The sequence below is a fragment of the Macaca nemestrina genome, chromosome 10 (assembly GCF_043159975.1).
Source record: "Macaca nemestrina isolate mMacNem1 chromosome 10, mMacNem.hap1, whole genome shotgun sequence".
In the NCBI taxonomy this organism is placed as follows: Eukaryota; Metazoa; Chordata; class Mammalia; order Primates; family Cercopithecidae; genus Macaca; species Macaca nemestrina.
Window position 1 is genome coordinate 28,456,685 of NC_092134.1, and position 22,155 is coordinate 28,478,839.

General features: G+C 44.8%; 1 protein-coding gene across 3 annotated transcripts in view; it reads right to left on the reverse strand.

Annotated features, from left to right (window-relative positions):
* Positions 1-8,476: 8,476 nt before the first annotated feature.
* LOC105497716 (carbohydrate sulfotransferase 11) overlaps positions 8,477-22,155 on the reverse strand; it is a 309,881-nt gene continuing 296,202 nt past the window's right edge. For all 3 annotated transcript variants that reach the window (XM_011769009.2, XM_011769008.2, XM_011769010.3), the window contains exon 3: positions 8,477-13,556. In XM_011769009.2, coding sequence (XP_011767311.1) covers positions 12,702-13,556 — 855 coding nt within the window. In that variant the 3' untranslated portion in view covers positions 8,477-12,701. The remainder of the gene's footprint in view (positions 13,557-22,155) is intronic.

A 22,155-nucleotide genomic window follows, 5' to 3' on the forward strand; every position in this document is an offset into this window, starting at 1 on the left:
AAAAGCATACTTGGGGAATTATAATACTGACTTCAAGGCCTCCTATAAAGCTATAATAATTAAGACAGTGTGATATTGGCATAGGAACAGGCGTATAGATCAATAGAACAACAGAGAGAGTCCAGAAAGAAGCTCGCATAGATGTGATCACTTGATTTTTGACAAAGGCACCAATGTAAAAATAGTACAGCTCTTTCAATAAATGGTAATGGAACAACTGGATATTTATAAGGTCTGAACTATGACCCTTACTTCATATATACAATACTAACTAAATGGTCATAAACATAAATGTAAAAGGGAAAATTATGACACTTCTAAAAGAAAACATTGGATAAAATCCTGGAGACTTTAGGTTAGGTAAAGATTTCCTACACAGGACACAAAAAACCCAGCCGTAAAATAAAAATGGATAAATTAGACTTCATCAAAATTTAAAATGTTTGCTCCTTGAAAGACATTAAGAAAATGAAAAGGGCAAACCACAGACTGAGAAAATATTTGTAAAACACATTTCTGATAAAGGACTTATGATTTGAATAAACATTTCTCCAAAGAAGATATAGGAATATGTATATAGAATAATCTAAAGTGATACATACATATAAATATGTAATTCATGTATAAACAATGGAAAGAATCACAAAAATGATTTTGAGTTCAATATTCAGTGGAATATATTTAAATAAAGGGTTTTTTTACATATAAATATTTTAAGGAAAGCTTAAATTCATTTAAATGAATAATGAATAATCCTTGATTTTGATGCCAAGATACCAAATTTCCAACATTCAACTCGTAGCAACACCCCAACATGTAAGCTCAAAAGGGAAGAATACAGACGTGGGTATATCACATGAATAGAATTTTAGAGTTTGCAACATCTCAAAGAGGAAGGTACATTGACTCTCATCTGGCTAATAATTTATAGCTCTAGGTTTATTTCTGGAAGAAGAATAAAGCCTATTCTTTCTTGATGGAGAAGGGAAATGGGAGCAACTCTTGGTTCTGAAGCAATGACAGGCATTGTTCTCCAAAGCACACAAATGTCTTTTAAAGAAGGAATTGGTATTTGGATCCTGCTGCCGCTAATGGAGACTTGTGTCTCTGGTGAATAAGAATAGTACAACAGAAGATCATCCTGCTGTTTTGCTGTAGTTCGCCTCATCTCAATCACAGATCTAACAAGAGAATTCGCCTGCTTTCATTCTTTTATAATGTAGCTGGGATTCTCTATGTCTGCCAGTGAGGCTGAAGTTGATGGATGCTTCCAGCACAGGGGTGCCTGGCTTTGGGCTGAATGCTGTCAGAACTTGCAGAGACTTGTTTGGAAAAATACAGCTCAGGTGTCGGAGTTGGCATTCTGCTATGGCAGACCCACACAAAAAGCAGATTATTTTATTTTATGCTCCTTGTGCCCCTTCCCTGTGTTTCTGTCTGAAAATCCACATGGCTTGTGAAAGAAAAAAGGCCTGGACTGTTAACTGAGCAGTGTCTAGCTCATTAATAATCCTCTTGGAGAAAGTGTCATGCCAAAGGAGCATGGGTCTGAACGAACCTTAGCTCTCTCACGTACTAGTTTTGCAGTGACTTAACCTCTCTGAGCCTCAGTTGACCCATTTCTAAAATTGGGGTAGTACAAATTCACAATTCTTATCTGAAACCCTTGGATCAGACATGTTTTAGAATTAAGAATTTCTCCCCCCAAATACTATGCAAATACCATGTATTTCTTAATACCCTAGTAGAATACGGGGCTGAACTCCCATAATAAAACACATGAATATTTCTGCAGGAAAATGCATGAATATTCACAGTAAGTGGGATAAATAAAGACTATAATTAGTCTCATGCTAGCTAAGGTCAGGTTTCTCTGCCAAGTGAGCTTGCTGCAAATCTATGAAAAAACATTTCGTTTTCAGAGTTCTGTGGATTTCAGAACTGCAGATAAAGGGATGTGAAACCATTATATCTAGGGCCACTGCTAAGTCACAGGGCTTTTGTGCAAATTTGACAATTCATTTTCTGGGTGGTTACAGCTTTTGGGCACATAACTTGGCAAGTAGGGTAAGAAAAAGGCATCCAGTCCTTCAGAGTAAATCACAAACGTCAACCCCATCTTGGGCCTACCTTTGTGCAGTGCACAGCCTGCACAACCAGACACAGTGGACCTGATCATACGTGTCTCAGGGTTGCTGGAAGAGTAAACGGTAATGAAACATGACCCCATTTCCCAAACCACAGCTTCTCCTCAGGCTGTCCCTTGTGCTTAGACAGGGGCTTCTCAAATGTGAAGCATATGAATCACCTGGGGAGATTCCTTAAATGCAGGAAGGCTGGTGTGGGGCCTGAAACACTGGGTTTCTAGCAAGCTCCTAAGTAATTTCCATGTTGCTAGTCTACAAACCACACTTTGAGTAGTAAGGCTCTAGAACTGCTCCAACTTCCCCTGGATGTTTTACCTGAACCTCAATTCAGCATGTCTCATAGTTAAGTCACAGCCTTCCCCAAAACCTGTTTCTGCTCCTAATTAACTGACCTCCAATGATGGCCCCACTATCCAGCTACAGTTGCCCAAGCTCGATTTGTGGCAATCCTCCTTCCCTTCTTATTTTCCCCTTCTTCACCTACATTCCCATTCAGTTACTAAAAGCCATAGATTCTATCCCAAATCAATTTATCCAGTGTAGGGCTTTCCAACCTCGACATTATTGACACTGTGAACCAAGCAATTTTTGATTGTGGGGATCTATCCACTGGGAGGCAAAATCACTCCTGGTTGGGAGCCACTGTTCCAAACCCTCAACTTTTCTCCATCTCTCTAGCTACAAACTTGCATCACTTCTTTCCCAAGGGGAATTTGGTGTTTTGTCTTCATGCATGTGTCAACTATTCCGTAACTACCCGTTAACATTTCTGTTGTCCACTTATGAATCTTAAGAATTCCCATATTCTTGGCATCTTGCACAAGAGCTGACATAGGCAGATGCTTAATATATGTTTGCATGGATGAAGGAATGAATGTATCTCTTGACAGCTGCAGGTTCCTGGGGGTGAGATGGAGGGAATTTGGGGAAGCTCAGAGCTCTCAGCTTACAGAGTAAGGCCTAGGGCTGTCTGCAGGGAGCCACCATGCAGAGGGAACTCTGTAGAAGAGACATCCAAAGGTGCCCTAAGACACTCCCACCTGCCCTGGAGTCTCTCTCTCTTACCCTGTTTTTGTCTGGCCTTTCTGTACTGCTTGGAAATGTCCTTCATTTGGGCTAAATGACTCCAGTCCCACTGCTGCTTGCCCAAGTGGACTGCATGGCAGTGTTGCTGTGTGTGCAGCTGCTTGAACACAACCTCTACCCTGAATGGCTGCCCTTGGAATTTGATTTGGGGCTATGTTGGAAACTCAGGCTGGCTTGTTCTGTTACAGCATCAGAATACTTATGGCTTTTTCTTTCCATTCAGTAGTCTCATAGCTCCCTCCCTCCCTCCCTCTCACAGAGACCCCTGATTTGAATTTCACTTTGCTATTCATTGGCTTCTATTGGAAGTCCAAGCTTTCTAAACAGTTTGTCCAAATTTGATGTTCTTCAGTCCAGTAGGTTTTCCAAGCTTTTGCCCACTGGGCTAAAGTTTTCCTCTCTATCCATGTCTCTTTGTAGTACCATTGGCCTCCAGATTTAGACTTCTGGCATCCTCTACTCTTGGTCCACCAATGATGCCCAATTTTAGTGGGCTGGAGAGTCAACCAGACCTGGATCTGAATTCTGGGTAACTAGAGGCAAGTTATTTATTCTAATTTTCTGCATCTTTATGTGTGTATTAGTCCATTCTCATGCTGCTAATAAAGACATACCCAAGACTGGGTAATTTATAAAGGAAAGAGGTTTGATGGACTCATAGCTCCACGTGGCTGGGGAGGCCTCACAATCATGGCGGAAAATGAAGGAAGAGCAAAGGGACGTCTTAACGTGGTGGCAGGCAAGAGAGAATGAGAACCATGTGAAAGGGGAAACTTCTTAAAAACCATCAGATCTTGTGAGACTTATTCACTAACATGAGAACAGTATGTGGTAAACCGCCCCCATGATTCAAGGATCTCCCACCAGGTCCCTCCCACAACATGTGGGAATTGTGGGAGCTACAATTCAAGATGAGATTTGGATGGGGACACAGCCAACCATATCAATCTGTAAAAAGGATCCGAGTATCTACCTTGTTGGTTGTTTGTGAGGATTAAATGGAAAGCATGTAACACACTGTGTGGCATATAATAAATGAATGGTTAATAAGTTAGCTACCTTTATGGTCAGCTTTCCCTATGAAAATATAGAATTTGGAAAAGAGCACATTAAAAGTGAACATTTCCAAGCCACCCACAGTTGAGTTTGTGTTCATTGTGCAAAGAAGCTCAGAATAAAGATATCATTTCTATAGTCAGAGGTCCTTCTTCCTTCGTCTCTTCTTTAGGCATTTTTTTTTTCTCCATCTTTTTGCCAGTTTGGTTCCAGACACAAAGTTGTTTCTGGCTTGATCTGTCAGATAAAGCCCAAGGCTGGTCCCAGCCACAAAATAATCTCCTTCTCTAGCTGCTGCTGGCTTGTCCAAACCAACGTGAAATCCAAAGCCCTTGCTCTCCTCCCATAATGAGATGCTCTATTATTTTTTTTTAAAAAAACATGGAGCCAGGCATGGTGGCTCACGCCTGTAATCCCAGCACTTTGGGAGGCCGAGGTGGGTGGATCATGAAGTCAGGAGATGGAGACCATCCAGGCTAACACGGTGAAACCCCGTCTCTACTAAAAATACAAAGAATTAGCGGGGCGAGGTGGTGGGCGCCTGTAGTCCCAGCTACTCGGGAGGCTGAGGCAGGAGAATGGCGTCAACCCCGGAGGCGGAGCTTGCAGTGAGCCGAGATCGCGCCACCGCAGTCCAGCCTGGGCGACAGAAGGAGACTCTGTGTCAAAAAACAACAGCAGCAACAACAACAAAAAACAAATAAAACATGGAAAAATAAAAAGCAGATTAATGCAGAGACAGTTTTTCATTCCAGTCTCTTGTATTTCAAAATAATAGGGTTTTGTAGAAAGGTGGAGCCTGTGTTTCCATGGTAGAGCGTTTGGAAAGAGGAGTGTAAATTTCGGTTACCATCTTGAATCTAGCTATGAGCTATCTCTTTCCTGCATCAGCTTTTACGTTTTTCTTTTTCTTTCTTTCTTTTTTTTCTTATAATTTCTGTTCTTCCATCTTAATCTCCGTCTACCATCATCCCTTTAACTCCCTTCTCAAAGCAGTTTTTACCTGCGTGGTACCATCTAACCGGTCAATCTCTTAGGCCTAAAGCAGCAGAAGCCACAGAGGATTCAGGTAGATCATTAGAGAAGTCAAAGCAGAAAAGGCTCAGAGGTCACATGACTTCCCGCTTCTCAAACTGTTTTCCTTAGAACCTTACGGCCCATGAAGGTTTACAGGGACTTTATGGGAAAAAAGAGGCAGAGTTGGGCCTCGACCCATTCAATCACAGCATCTCTGCTGCATCTGTTCTACATATGAGTGTTCAGAATGCAAGAATTTTTAAGAGGCTCATTTTTAAACACCACATTGAAAACCACAGATATAGCTCTTTTGTTCCGCAGATGAGGAAATGGAGGTCCCCTCCCCACCTAGGAAGTAATTACCTGTAGGTTGCAGACAGCTCCTTGGTGGATGAACTGCAGCCAGGACAGGGTTCTTTTCAATCGTGGCACAATCCAGATATTACTGTTTTCCCTGTTTCAAAGAGGAAGTGACTAAGGGAGTTTGTTTGGGAACGGTTCTCAGCCAGCAACGCATTGGGAACCAGCAGGCGGCCTTCACTCACATCCTCTGACTGCTTTCTCCACCTGTGGGTTCTTACAATTTGGGGAAGAGGCAGGCGCTAGGTGAAGATTGTGAAATAGGGAAAAGGTGGTTGTTTTTCTCATCCCAGCCTTGCTAGAATGTTCCTTTTTCGCATTACACCAGATGTATTCATCACCCCAGACCTAAGATGTCTGATGAACTATCTACAGTGAATGTAGCTAGCCCAGTGTTCAGCTTCTTGTAAGTCACCCCAGAACGCGAAGGCCATAGCCACTGGCCACATTGTGGGGTCCATCTGTGGGGCACTCAGGACTGTGCTTCAGAAAGGATTTCCACAGAGTTCTGTCCACCAGGCCCTGAGGTTTCTCTCCCATCGCTTCATGACTCAGATGTATTCTTGACCAATGGTTCCTGGTCTTTTTGGATATCATGACTTTTTCAGAAAATGTTTAAAATGACATTGGGGGCTGACCCTAAGTTACCAATATTTTATGTCCTGGTATCAATTAACATCTATTATCATAAAAGAGGCTGGGCACGGTGGCTCATGCCTGTAATCCCAGCACTTTGGGAGGCCGAGGCAGGCGGATCACAAGGTCAAGAGATCGAGACCATCCTGGCCAACATGGTGAAACCCTGTCTCTACTAAAAATACAAAAATTAGCTGGGCATGTTGGTGGGTGCCTGTAGTCCCAGCTACTTGGGAGGCTGAGGCAGGAGGACCGCTTGAACCTGGGAGGTGGAGGTTGCAGGGAGCCAAGAACACGCCACTGCACTCCAGCCTGGCCACAGAGCGAGACTCCATTTCAAAAACAAACAAACAAACAAACAAAACAAAACAAAAAAAGAAAAGATATTCTAATCCAAAAATGTAGGAAAGACGTAACTTGAGAAGAAGGAGTTCTTCCCGAGAAAGAGTACTTTACATCTTACACTAATGATTCTGCCTCATCCTATTTTTGTCCACTTGGGGGAACAATAATAACCTTACCCTGACCTGGCCCGGGCAGTGTTCTGGGCCACAGGCTTCTCGGGTTCTGCAGCTTCTGCAGGTCAGACAGAGGGCACCTGGGGCGCCATCAGAAACACCTCCCAATTAGCTGGCAAGAAAGCATGTTAGTCTCACTCCAAGGGGAGCAAACAGGCTAGAGATGACCTTGTCTAGCTTTGCTTCCCACTGACATTTACAATGTTCCAAAAGAGACAGAGACAGGCTATAGCAAAGTCACATCCATTCACTGATGAAAAAGGATGTATGTTTTCTATGAATCTAAGATGACTAAGCTCTGTGATCTGGGCATTTCCCAACCAGATGGGACCATAGCAAGGACAGTGATGACACCAGCAATGTATTCTTGGCCAAATGTATTGTTAGCCAGTGGCTCCTGGTCTTTTTGGGTATCATGCCCATGGGTGGGCACTAGCTACCAGTGGGGAAAGCCAGCTGGTGATTAGAAACCATATCTAGCATGGTTGAAAATGGGATCTATTTTCTCACCCAATATTTTAATGTTAAAAATGTTTAGATGTTATGTTTAAAGAAATCGGTTAGCCGGGCATGGTGGCACATGCCTATAATCCTTGGGTATTTTGGAGGCTGTGCCGGGAGATCACTTGCACCCAGGTCAAGGCTGCAGTGAGTTATGATCGTGTCACTGCACTCCAGCCTGGGTGACAGAGTGAGACCTTGTCTCTTAAAATTAAATTAGAATACAATGAAATACAGAAACAACATTGAGTATAATTTCTTCTTTGGAAAAATATACAGAAATCATTTTTACCAATAAAGCTAAAAGATACGGCCGGGCACAGTGGCTCATGCATGTAATCCCAGCACTTTGGGAGGCCGGGGCGGGTGGATCATGAGGTCAAGAGATCGAGACCATCCTGGCCAATATGGTGAAACTCCATCTCTACTAAAAATACAAAACTTAGCTGGGCGTGGTGGCGTGCACCTGTAGTCCCAGCTACTCTGGGGCTGAAGGAGGAGAATCGCCTGAACCCAGGAGGTGGAGATTGCAGTGAGCTGAGATCTCGCCACTGCACTCCCTCCTGGCAACAGAGCAAGACTCCGTTTCAAAAAAAAAAAAAAAAAGAAGCTAAAAGATGCTCATCCATAGAGCCAAAAGAAGCTCTGTGGGGAATCAGAACAGGATTGGATGTGGATTGAAAAACTGGGACTTGAAGTGCAGGCTTGCAGCTTCCTGGCTTGCAACTTCCTAGCAGTGGCACCATAGATGGCCATTTAGAGAGGCATGTTGTTCAGTGCCAAAAACATGGGGTTCTGAAGGCGCATCAGCCTGGGCTTGAATACTGGCTCTGCCACCAAAGCCATTTACTGACAGCCTTCATGGCCTCTTCGCAAGAGTAGTGGAACTGTGTGATCACAGTGGACCTTCTAATGCGTTACTCTACAAAGAGCTTATAGAAAAAATGGAATGAAGAAAAGCTTCCATTCACCCGATAAACAGAAAGAATTCGGATCTATGGCAGTTTTTACCAGGGCTGAGTCTGCCAACGGAGCCCGCATGTTCATCCTTTGATACACATGAGCAGGGCCCCCCGCATGCTAAAGTCCACGGCCCACCCCACCCCTACAGTCTTTTGTTAATGAGCCATGAACAAACCATACACAGAAAGCAGCTTCTTTTTTTCTTCAATTTAATTGAAGTTACTTAGAAAAATAATCAGGCTTGAATGGCTTTTCCTGGAGGAAGGTTCATGAACATTTTCACGCTTTTGTTGGCAATGTGGAATTCAGCTTTCTTTAACAGTACAGCAAGATACAGGGAGCGTTTTCTACAACAGGCCCTCTACTGCATACAAATATGTAAAAAAAGAAAATCACACTCCACAAAGATGTGAAATTACATGTCCATATGCCATACCGAGCATGCTCATAAGAAATTAGTATGGGCAGCTCCTTCTGGACCTAACAAAGTATAGCAGACTGACGTTTGCCTGTTATCAGCCAAGGGTCAAGCGGATTCTAGAAGGCCTTGTTGCCTGTAGGGTTCTAACTGGTTGTGATGGAAAAAGGTTGGAGGAAATGCTGGTGGTGGGAACTTGGGGGAGTGATGTGGTCAGTCCTGCTGACATAGAAGTGGGCAAGGAAGGGATTTGGTCACTGGGATTGCACAGAATGGGGCAGCTGAGATTGTGTATGTGTGTGTGTATGTAGGGGAGGACTGGCTAGGAAAGCAAGCAGAGTCTCTCGGCTTCTTCTGCCAACTCTATCTCAGCGCTGATCGAGACCCCACCAGCCAAGCATTTGTGGGACCCACACACTTTGTTCTGGAGCTTTCTAGTAGCCAGGATTAGACCCCTGTGCTTCATGCTTTTGCCACCAGGTGAACCGGTGCAACTTGCAACTGAAGTTTCCACTGCCCGCTGCTCTCCTGTGGCATCCACATCCTGAATAGGCAGGAGGGTGCAGCTCACCTGGTGCACAGGGAGGAGGAGGAACGTCCCCTCTGAGACACTACAGGTCAGCAGACCACCTTCTTCCCAGACCAGCTGGGGAGGGCAGGGAGGCGGGGTCTGGAGGAGCTGCGGGAATCATCTAGAGCTTTCCAACCAAAGGGATAAAGTAAGCAGGAATGTCCTTGCAAATTCTGCCCTGGCTGTACCTGGTCTTTAAAACACAGCAGCACCTTTGAGAAGTGGCTGGGAGATTGAACGCCTGCCTGTACTTTTCTCCAGCTAAGCATGCATAGAAAGTAGTTTCAAATATTCCTCTTTAAAAAACACAAACTTTCATTTTCCAGGCACACTTCACCAGTGGATTTCTTTAACCAAGGACACAGAATTTATACATTCTGCAAAAAACAGTTGAATCCATTTTTTTTTTTTAAGTTTCAATGCCATTAGAAAAGAAAATGTGAACACAAAGCAAAACACGGGGAGAAAGAGTCCCTCATTCCAGAAATCTATTGATGTCATGTCCCCTGAAGGACAATCTTTCTCACTTAAGAGAGAGAAGCCGGATGAAAGAAGGCCATCTTCACATGACAGTGAGCTGGCTTGTACAACTGATCAAAGACGGACATAGAAATGCAAAGCAACATGAATTTCCATTGAAAATCCCCCAAAAAGCACAGGGAACGATTCCAAACTATGAAACTGAAGAAACACTCATCAAGAGATCATCTGTTCCCACTGAGCACCCTTTTGAGCTTGAGGAGGAGGGAGCCACCCTGGGCCCTATACCCTACTCGCCCTCTCCTCTCTTCCTTCTGTCCACACCACCCAAGACTTCCTCCACTCCCTCTGGGACGGATGGAATCGTAGTCCATGGCAGTATCCAGGATTAGAACCATTGCACTTAAGTAAAAGCTTAATTCATTTAATAAAGTACCTCTTGCTATATAAACCAGATGGAGACTGTGGTGCTAGTTTGTATTTTTTTTTTTTAATGGAAGGGTGTTGGGGTGGCAGTTTTTATCCTCAACGACCTCAGATATGCTAACTCAGCTTAAGCAAAGTATACTTGGTGGAACCCTAGCTCTGTGGGGTGATCTGCAAAATAAAGTATCCTGGTCATGTACGTTCAGGAAATGCTACAGACTCAAGGATTAGTTTTGGGGATTCACCATGCACAGCACACATTCAAGGCTCTGAAAAGTCCTACAGAAAGGAAACTGACTTAACTTTGTTTCTTAAGGATATTTGACCACAAAATCCTTAGTTTGCATCACACCAACCTGATGACTCCTGGAACCTGTGTTCTGTAGAGTACGTATTAGAAAATGTTGGACAACCTGTTTCGTTATCAGAAGTCCCATTTCTGAGGACAGTGTTCCCTGCCTGGAAATAAGGTCCAGATTCTCAATTCCAGGGACAGCCAAGGTCTGTCACTCTACCTGGTAAAACACACTGCATAAATCTCCATCCATCAAGGGTATAGTTGCTGTGCCCTTCACAAAGGGGAGAGAGCTCGGAAGAAGGTACACAACGTTTTATAAATAGCTCCAGCTAACTTCTCCGGCCCACATCTCACTCATGTTAAAGAAAATAATTTCCCTGGTGAGATGTTGCAGCTGCTGCCCACTGAGCTTGCTGTGAGCTTTACAATACAATCTTAATAGTTTCTGTGAATAAATTATTCAATTTTTGTTTGTTTAGAATATCCTCACCCCTTCACTATATACTGCATCAAAAACAAAACAAAAGGCAAAACTTACCCACACCCCATCCCACCCTCCCCTATTATTAAAACTATTATTATTATTATATACAGTATCTGCTACCAACTCATTCACTAGCTGTAAGAGGGATGTGGCTCAAACTTCAACCGAGAAGCATCAGCAATGGCTGGAAATGAGAAACGTGTTTAGATGTTAATTAGCAAGGAACAGGAAATGAAGTTTCCAGGCGTCCAGAGGAAATGGGGCATGGATTAACAGCATGGAAGGCTGTCTTTGCTGCTCATGCATGGCAGTTACCAAGGTGCTGATGGTCTTTCAGCCTCTGGAGGATGTGGGAGGGTGTGCATGTGCCTATGTGTACAAATGGTCCACCTCTGACCTTCATGAGGGGCAAAAACCATTGCAAATCCCCAAATGTACGAGTCTCACCTTGGCATTTCACACTTGTATGTGGCAAGCAGTAGAAGACAACACTTCTAAACGGGGATGTGGTGCTAGGCTGGATGGAGATGACAGTAGGAGGCACTTGAGGAGTGTTCCCCTTTCCTCACCCAAGGCAGACATTGCTAATCACATTGCACTCTTCCACACTGTGCCTGGAGAATCCATTCTGGGGCTTAAAGGCAGACATTACCCATCAATTGGAGCAGGCACATGATAGGAAACATTTTTTTAGCATCTTTTCTGTTGGGCAATGAGCTTGGGATCACTCATGAAGATAAAGTGGCCTGCTCCGAATGTGAGGTTTTCAAATTTGGGCCATAGAAAAATGAAAATGTGTAGGGGTCATGGACCCTCTGGTGTTGCTCATGAATAGTCCAAACCTCATGTCAAGTCCATGAATATCAGGGGTTTGCTAATCGTCGAGCTGGATGCTCTATGTCACGTTAAAGCTTTTTGAGGGCCAAGACTATTGGGTTTGTTCAACACTCTATCTTCAGGGCCTAGTGTAGAGTAGATGCTCAATAAATACTTGTCGAATATAAAGCAACAGCCACTTCACCTTCACCACGACTGGCACTGCCAGTTTAAAATTCCTGTTAAAAAAGCCTATTGTATCAGATTGCTATTTCTGGTGAAAAATTGCTACAATCAACTTTCTCCTTGGGTTAAAAAAAAATAACATTTCTTTAGTGCAAGGGACTTTCAGGTCAATTGGAATTGGTTTGGAATGACTCCCTTGCAAAGATGCCTCTAAGTGCAATAGCAACCTAGTTATTTCTAGCAGAAATTCAAGAATGGTGGCATCTGTACACATGACAATGGCTGTTATCACATGACTCCATGAAAGGTTAGTAAGGAGAACATTCATGCCCCCAAATGAGCTGTAGCAAGCAAAGCAGGAAACATAGATTTCTTCTGGAAAGACGTCAGAATTTTGCTGCCACAAAAAGAAATAATGAGACCATGTTTAAATAACTATAAATAATATTAATTAGAATTTATGGAATGCACAATTCATGGAATTCACCAGAACACAAGGAAACCTTTGAGACAGTGTTGCAGTATTCACTTCTACAGACAAGGACGACCCATCCTATTTCCCCTGCAAAGACAGCTGTCCTTCCCTACGAAGGATTTTAAATAATTCTCACTATGCTGCTCGCAGCATCATCCCCAAAGAAATATTAATTTACAAAATAACCCAATATCCATATAATTCTTTTGACAAATAAAAATCTTAAATTAAAAAGCATGATTCTCTCCCTCTCCCCACCCCCTTTATTCCAATTTCAGGTAGCTTGGCACTGAGTAATTGAACATTAAAAAATCGAGTTTGTAGACTTCGTACAGCTGCGTTTGGTGCTCTGAGCTGATGTTCTGGAAGAATTCTGTGGTCATTTCATCAGTAGTTCTCGTAGACTTTGCATAGGTGGGGAACTTCAGGTAGCTGCCCACTCCTGCCAGCTGCAGGACGTAATTAGAATCCTCTTCCAGTGTCTCGTACTTGCCCACGAGGTCATAGTGGATGTGGCAGGGGTGGCAGAGTGAGTAGACGGTTTGCCAGTGTTCGTTGAAAGGCTCCTCCCGCTGGGTGTGTGGGTCGATGAGATAGGCCACAAACTCCTCGAATTTGACATCGTCCCCTTTGCGCAGGGCCTCCTGCGTGGCGTTCTTCCGCTGGCGTTTGATGATCTTGGTGCCGTACCGCTTGTGGAAGGAGATGTTGTACTTCTGGGTGAACTTGTTGCGGTAGGCGGACACCAGCCTCTCGAAGGGCTCCCGGACAAACAGGAACTTCATGTAGCTTTTCAAGCGGTGGTTGATTTCTGGGATGCTGTACTGGTTCAGGGTCTTCAGGTTGGCGGAGACGTGCGCCTCGTTGGCCGGGATCTCCATGGGGTCGCTGTACTTCCCCCGCCCGGTCAGGACCATCATGAGCCGCTTCCAGTTGGTGCAGGCCACCTTGGGCACGTAGCAGTAGATGAGCTCGTGGTCCTCATCCACCACCAAGTGCTTCAGGTCGTTGGGGGTCAGCACCCTCCGCTTACGGCTTGTGGCGCTGTTGGCTCGGCACGTGTCTGTCACCTGGTCCCGCCGCATCTGGTGCAGGACAGCAGTGTTTGAGAGCTCCAGCTGCAGAGGGGACACAAGAGGAATAAGAACTCAGTAATTGCCTGAAACATTTCCACTTGGCTACAAGTAGATCATAAATCCACCCATTCAAATACGTATCTAAGCTGGGTGCAGTGGCTCATGCCTTTAATCCCAGCACTCTGGGAAGCTGAGGCAGGAGGATTGCTTGAGGCCACAAGTTCAAGACCAGCCCAGGCAACATAGTGAGACCGCCATCTCTAAAAACATTAAAAAATTAGGTAGGCATGGTGGTGTACACCTGACATCCCAACGACTTGGGAGGCTGAAGCAGGAGAATCTCACTTAAGCCCCAGAGTTCAAGGTTACATTGAGGTATGACTGTGCCACTGTGCTCTAGCTTGGGTGACAGAGCAAGACCCTGTCTCTAAACACACACACACACACACACACACACACACACACACACACACAACACACTGATCCAGACCTCATGATGTATAAAGCACTCTGCTCAGCACTGCTAAGAGACATAAGACATAACCTTTAATCATTCATAGTCTAGGAGGTGCCAGGGCAGAGAGCCGTCAGCCTCAATGGAGGGCAAAGGGAAATGCTTGGGAAGATATGTGTGTTCCTCTGAATTCGAAGAGCAACAGTTTCTCCCCAAAGGCCATTCATTCCCAGTCCAAACCAAAGCTCACAGTCCACCTAGAACAGGAAACAGGAGGACACTCTGCCCTGCTCTGCCACCGCCTGCATCTCCAGCACCCAGAGACTCAGAGACCTTCACGGAGTGGTGGCACCCTATTGTCGGCTTCCTGCCTTACCTCCACCACCACTCGTGAAAGTTCAGTGTGGTCCTTCTTTTATATAAATGGAATAATATTAATTGTGATGCAAGTGATAGAGAAACTGGGGGCACAGGGCTATGGAATAGTTGCTCCGGAGCCACAGATGAGGTGGTAGCCTGGTGGCCTCCTTGCCTCAGGAACCAAGGCCCCATTCATACACTGGTCTTTTGGGGTTCTCCATAGGCCAGTGCCAACCTGCTTTTCCAGCCTGATTCCTACTCCTCACCCCTTCATAACCAAAGGAGGCTCCCGAGAAACCAATGATTCACTTTTTGCCACAAGCATTCCTTAGGCTGGGCACATCTGGGATTCTCCCTTCTCAATCTCTGCTGGTGCAAAGTTGACAATTCTTTTCTTTTCTTTTCTTTTCTTTTCTCTTTTCTTTTTTTTTCCCCAGAGTCTCACTCTGTTGCCCAGGTTGGAATGCAATGGCGCGATCTTAGTTCATTGCAACCTCCGCCTCCAGAGTTCAAGCAATTCTCCTGCCTCAGCCTCCCGAGTAGTTGGGATTACAGGCATGCACCACCATGCCCCGCTAATTTTTATATTTTTAGTGGAGACGGGGTTTCACTATGTTGGCCAGGCTGGTCTTGAACTCCCGACCTCAGGTGATCGGCCAGCTTCAGTCTCCCAAAGCGCTGGGACTGCAGGGGTGAGCCACTGTGCCTGGCCCCAAACTTGACAATTCTTCATGGCCCCACACACTCCCTGCCACACTAGTGGAAGAATCATTCCCTCTACTGAACACCCACAACACTGAGTGTGCTTCATAGCACAACCCTCCTGTCTAGTTCATTCTTGGTTTTCTCAACTCCCGTGGCCACTTGCTTCACAGGAACTCAGAGCCCCAGAGTCACTGCCTCCTCCAGGCCAGACTGTGGGTGACTTTGAGCCCTGAGAATGCAGCCATATCCATGAAATCCTCCAATCACCTGGACAGCCAAGTCAGTAGAGCCTAGGACTTGAGTGCAACCCAATTATCTGCCCCTGCTCCTCCAACTTTGAACCTCAGTCTGCACAATTTATATTAAAAGGTACATAGGGCCATTGGGATGGGCCTAAATTAGGGCCACTGATGAGTTTGCTGGGGACCTGAGGGGCATCATGGTAGCCACCAGGGAGAAGCCATTGCACCCTGCATTAAGTTCCACGTCCATCTCCTCTCATGGTCCCCAGGACAAAGGATGGTGATGGTCACCATGACAACAGCAGACAGTGTGACTAAGGAGTTACTCTGTAGGAGGCACCTTCACAGGTGATTTAAATACATTATGTTTAATCTTCCCAGAAATACGCTGAACTACAACATGCCATCGCCACTAAAAATTTTTATACTCAAGGGAGGAAGCAAACCAAGACAGAGTACTAACGCTTTGCAAGGTCTGTGTGTGAAGAGTATGGTGATTCTCTCACTACTTTAACGTCACAAATAACTGGTGGAAATCTGGAAAGAGTTGTTAGTATCCCCTGATGTGCATTCCCCTTTGAAATCTGACATTGACACTCCTCCCATCAAGAAATAGAGACTATTTCTCCAGCTCTTTGAATGGGGGCTGGCTGTGATTTGCTCTGATGAGTAGAATGTGGTAGAAGCAATGATGAACATGTTCTGAAGCCTATTAGGAAGGTCTGCAGTTCCTAGCCTTCATGCTGTTGGAACACTGCCCTGAGACAGTCATGCTATGGAAAGACATGTCCAGCCTCCTGGAGGATGAAGACTAGGGCACTGCAGACCAGTACCAACTGCCAGCCACCCACTGACCAAAGTGGTGTGAATGATCCCAGGAGAGACCAGCAGACCTGCTTAATTACCTACCCACAGAGCTGTGGCAGATGACATATCAGTGCTGTGTTAAGTCACTAAGTTTTGGGGCGATTTGTTGCCCAGCAATAAATAACTGAAACAGGAGAGCTGAAAAACAGGAGAGCTAAGGGTCCCAGTCAGGATATGATGCTGAGACCCTCAGCCAGATTCCAGAGAAGCAAGGCCACCATATATATTTTTGGTTTCCACTTGGTAAAACCAGGTTAGCCTGGAGTTTCCCAAATTGGAAATAACTGGCAAATTACTGACCTCTGGTTATTCACAGACCAAATAGCACCACTCAACAAATTTATCCCGACTATAAAGAGCAGAGCAATAATCTATTTGTGCAAAGAGCCCTGGGTTACTGAACCACGGATCCAGTTTCCATGTTATTATGACCCAAATATGGGGCCTGGACCTTTCTTGGCCTTTGTTTCCTTGCCTGTGCCATGGAGATCCTCACTCCCATGCCTTGTTAGGCTGGTGTGAGGACTATAAGGTGTGTATTCCATGGCTTGAACACAGTAGATACACAATCAGTAGTATTTCTTCCTTTCCTCCCTCTCTAGGCTGCCCCTGCCTTGCCTGCAGAAAGAGGCAGTTAGATTAACTGACTGCCGGGGTTGTGGCCACCTTTAATGTTGGGTAGAGCCCACTTTCTTCCAGGGTAGCCAACTGGTGGCCATGCACTCTTTTCTGGGTCCCATAGAGAATCTTCCAGAATGTTCTTCCTTAGTGCCTGGACTCTTGTATTGTTTTGTCTTGCTGAGATTTTGCCACAAAGGCTCAATGCCCAGTGGTCATGGGTCCTCCATCAATCCAAATCTCCAGTTATGCTATTTTTTAGTTCTCCAAGTATAAGTGACCCTAGGCATATGCCAAGAAATATCAAAAGCAAGCTGCAGAATTTCCTAATTTTCTCTCCTGCACAATATATAACAGGATGATGATGACACCTAACACTGATTAGGTGAGTGCTCATTGTGAGCCAGGTAACGCTCTTCATGCTTCACACTGACTAACTTCTTCAATGCAATCAGTCATAACGGAGATTATCAGGATCTCCATTTTATAGCTGAGGATCCTTCAGATGCACCAACACATGAATGATAATATGGAAAACGATTTGTGGAGCACTCCTTGTTCATTACCTTGAGGAGAGTCTTCCCACATTTGTAAAGCTGTGGTGGTCTCAGCATTGCATTCTGTCAACGAGGAAACGGGCTGAGACAGACAAAGTGACTGCCCAAGGTAAGTCCTTCTAAGAGAAGCAGAACCGTGACGCGAGCCAGGGTGTGTGACTCAGATCTATGCTTGTCACACCGTTCTGGCATGAAGTCTCTGCCTTACCAAATAGAGATACCACAGAGCAAGAACTCTGTCTTTCCACAGTGGTACACCCCCGTGCTTGCAAAAGTGCCAGCCCCACAGGAGATGCTCCATAAGTGTTTGTTGAGTGAATGAATGAATGGCTTAATAATCTCTGTAGGGATACTGGATCTGTAAGCAGGAAAACCCCTCTGTAGTTAAAGAAATTTCTGGGCCAGGCGCGGTGGCTCATGCCTGTAATCCCAGCACTTTGGGAGGCCACAGCGGGCAGATCACTTGAGGTCAGGAGTTTGAGACCACCTGGCCAACATGGCGAAACCCCGTCTCTACTAAAAATACAAAAATTAGCCAGGTGTGGTGGCGGGTGCCTGTGATCCCAGCTACTCGGGAGGCTGAGGCAGGAGAACTGCTTGAACCTACTTTTCCTGCCTGATTCCTACTCCTCACCCCTTCATAACCGAAGGGGGGGGTCCCTTCAGTTAAGGAGACGGAGGTTGCAGTGAGCTGTGATCGCGGCACTGCACTCCAGCCTGGGCAACAGAGTGAGACTCTGTCTCAAAAATAAATAAATAAATAAATAAATAAATTAATTAATTAATTAACTTCCCAATTGTTCATCGATATCATAAAGTTCTTTCATAGAGCTGTACTGGGACAAATAATGTGCCTCCCAAATTCATGTCCACCCAGAACCTCGGAAAGTGATTTGATATGCAAATAGGGTTTTTGCAGATGCAATTAGTTAAGATGAGATTATACTGGATTAGGGTATAATCCAATGGGTGGTGTCCCTATAAGAAGAGAAAGTAGAGATACAGAGACACACAGGGAGAATGCCACATGTCTCCACATGGCATTTGTCTCCATGTGGCATTGATACATCCACGAGAACGATGTGTCTCCAAGCCAAGAAATGCCAAAGACTGCCGGCTGCCACCAGAAGCTGGGAAGAGGCAAGGAAGGATCCATTCCTCCGGAGCCTTCAGAGGGCATGCCCTGCCAACAGCTTGATTTCAGACTTCTGCCTTCCAGGACTGTGAGAGAATCCATTTCTTTAGTTTTAAGCCACTCAGTTTGTGGTAATTTGTTACGATGGCCTCAGGAACCTAACAGGGGAGGTCAATCATTCGAGTGATAACTTTGAGCAAGTTGGTACTAAATTATAAGTTTAAAGAGAAGATAACATCATATAAGAGACTATTTTACATAGAAGAATAAGGACAACGTATTAGGGCACTTGCAGAGTGAGGATAAGATTTGAAATAAGAAGATCTGGGCTTGATCTTGGGCAAGAGCCTTAACCTTCTGAGTCTCAGTTCCTTTATTTGCAAAATGGGGATCGTACCACCTACCCCGCGGGGGTGGTGACTACAGCAAATAAGGTACATTTCAGCATTCAGTAAATAAGATCAACTCTAGTACAGGATTTGGACAAGGTATGGCACAAAATAGGTGGTTAATATGTAGGCATTCTTTTATCAAAGAAGAAAAAAGAAATCTGAAAAAGAACTCCTGGCTAGAAATCTCAAAGACAAATTTCACCAGCTCTGTAATTTTGCTGCAGGTCAGCCCTAGGTCATTGGATTTAATTAATATTTATTTTGAATAGGAAAACTCTGACCTTTGCAATTCATGACTTCTTAGCTGATGTATTCATCACCCTAAGAGAAGCATTCATGGGCCCCTTGGGCTGTTGAACAATGCCATTAAACAAAACAAAACCTGTGCTAAAGGAAATGAAAGGACTAGAAAGGAAACGGGGTCCATCAATTTGCCATTTGCATCACTAAGGACAATTTTGAAGGCAATAAGTTACTAAGATGAGCAGAGAAATAAGGGGATCTCCCCCTCGCCCCCTCCCAAGCTCTTTTCAGTTGGAGACAATTTTCTGGCCACCTGAATCCCCAGGGCGGTAACATGCCAGTTAATACTGCATTCAGGACCACAAAGGCAGGAAAAACGGAAATGACACCAGCATATCATTTTACATTCAGTTGCAGAGGTGGAAAATAACTTAGTGGGGCTCTAAAACCTGGTATTTGAGGTTTCTTTCCCCTCCATTTCCTTCTTCTCCACAGCAGTTTAAGGGGCAAAGGGTGTACCTGCCACGACGAGGCACACACAGTTTCCCCTCAGGAAGACTCTGGGGTAGGGGTCAAGACAATGCTTCTCAAATCCAAGATGGAAATTCACCTGGGTCTCTAGTATTAATGTTTTAAAAAATACATTTTAATTGGTTTTTATAATTTTTCAATTTTAAAATAATTTCAGGTGACAGAGTAAGCCGCTTGTCTCGAAAAATAAAAATATTTTCAGACTAGTAGTGATTCAAGTTATTAAAAATAAAATGGTACTAAAATGTGCACAAGCCAGGCACGGTGGCTCACACCTGTAATCCCAACATTTAGGGAGGCCGAGGCGAGTGGATCAACTGAGGTCAGGAGTTCGAGACCAGCCTGGCCAACATGGCAAAACCCCTTCTCTACTAAAAATACAAAAATTAGCTCGGTGTGGTGGTGGACGCCTGTACTCCCAGCTACTGGAGAGGCTGAGGCAGGGGAAAAATCACTTGAACCCGGGAGGCAGAGGTTGCAGTGAACTGAGATTGCACCATTGCACTCTAGCCTGGGTGACAGAGCAAAACTCCGTCTCAAAAAAAAAAAAGGGCAGAAATATAAAACCAGGTGCACAACTACAAGTCCAAAATAAACATAAACATTCAAATGCACAACATTAACATGAGGGATGATGTTGTTTTACTGGAACTAAAGCCCCGCCTGAAACCACACAGACGCTCGCTGCGGCTGTGGGTCAGGGTGTTTGCAGTAGAGCTTCCCTCTTCTCCTGTGCTGCATGAGGACTCGGTTTCCTAACCACTTCCCCCTTCCTAGTTACTAGGAAACTCAGCATGCTGGAATCTCATTTGACCTTTACTTGGTAAAAGCTCATCACGTATGTATTTTCCTTTTCTGCTCATTTCCAATTAGCCCGAGACAATAATGAAGCTACATGGAACCCTCAAGAACATGAATGAACACAGGCACCACGACTTCACATGGCAGAACTCGGTGATCTGGGGCAGACCTGATGATCCAGAAATGGATAATCATTTTTCAAAAGATTATCACCAAAATAAAAAATGCTCCATTAATAAAGTTCTTCTATGGAACTCTAGACCCCTGGGGGTTCTATCTGTGGACTTCTTGAACCTTGGTTTATGAAACCTGGATTAAGAACAGCCCTGGACAGGCCACAGGGAAGAGAGGAATTCTTTACCATCGTGTCAAAATGGGGCAGGAGAGATTTCTGATGACAGCCTGGGGTGTTCCAGAAATGTCCACATTTATTCAGAGGATCGACGGCTTGTTAGAGATTGTGATCAGGAAAACAGCGATTTCTAACATTAAAAAATGCAGACCTGGTCATGTCACTGCCATGCTCCTCCTGTCTCCAACAGGGCTCAGACGAGCTTTTGTAACTGTCGTAACCCCTCAGCCACTAACATGTTCCCTGAGCACAGTTCCGGAACTACCGATGGGACCGACAGCTCTGGGGACATCAGGAAGACAAGAGAGTGAAGAAGACTCACTCATTAATGAAGAAGAACCTGTTCCCTCATCAGTAAAAGAGAATGCCCAATTTTTCCAACCAAGTTTGATCAGTTTTACAAAGAAAGGACTTGTTGATCTGACAATTATCTGAACTGTGAGCTCCATGTCTTTCTTCCTACACTCCCTTTCTCTCCCCTCTTCTTGTTTGCTTTCTCAAAAGGTTTTGAAGAGACCATAACAAAGGACATATGTGCAGTATGAAATAAAAATAGAAAAAAACATATTCTATGAGGGCTGGGATTTAGAATGTCAATTGGTTGTGGGCTCCTAGCAGCAAGGACAAAAGGGGAAATATGGTAAAATCTTCTTGCTCTAGTTATCAGAAAAGAGAAACATTCCAGTTGTTTGGAGAGGAACATGCACAGGATTTCAAGGGACTCAGAAAATTCAGTGCCGGAGGGAGGTTCTTGGATTCAGTTTGCCTGTGTTGGGGTATTTAGAGGGTTGCTTTCTTCAGCTGACTGAATAATGCCACGATTCACTTCCACCTAAGGTCAACAGAAAGCTTCAGTATGTAAGGAACACTTTCACATACACCATCCCATTTAAGCAACCCGTTGGGACTCTTCCAGAGGCTGCAGAGCCTACTAAAAGAAAGTTTATATTTAGCCGACCAGACCCGACTCCAACCATGCGTCACTCTCTCCTGGGCTGGTTACCCCTGAGTACTAATCATCCTTCATGCCAGTGGTTCTCAAACGAGCCTGCGTGAACATTCTTACCTGGAGGGCTTGTTAGAACGCAGCTTGCTAGGTTCTCCTCCCAGAATTTCTGACTCAGTAGGTCAGACAGGCCTGAGAACCTACATTTCTAGCAAGCCCCCCCAAGTGTTTGGGCCACCATAATAAAATACCACAGACCAGGTGGCTTAAACAACAGAGATTTATTTTTTCACAGTTCTGGAGGCTGGAACTTAAAGACTAAGGTGCCGGGTGGGGCTGGTGTTCCCTGAGGCTTCTCTCTTTGGCCTGTAGATATGCCTTGCTTGCTGCCTCCTCACGTGGCCATCTCTCCCTGGCTCCCCCCACCACTCCCCCCTA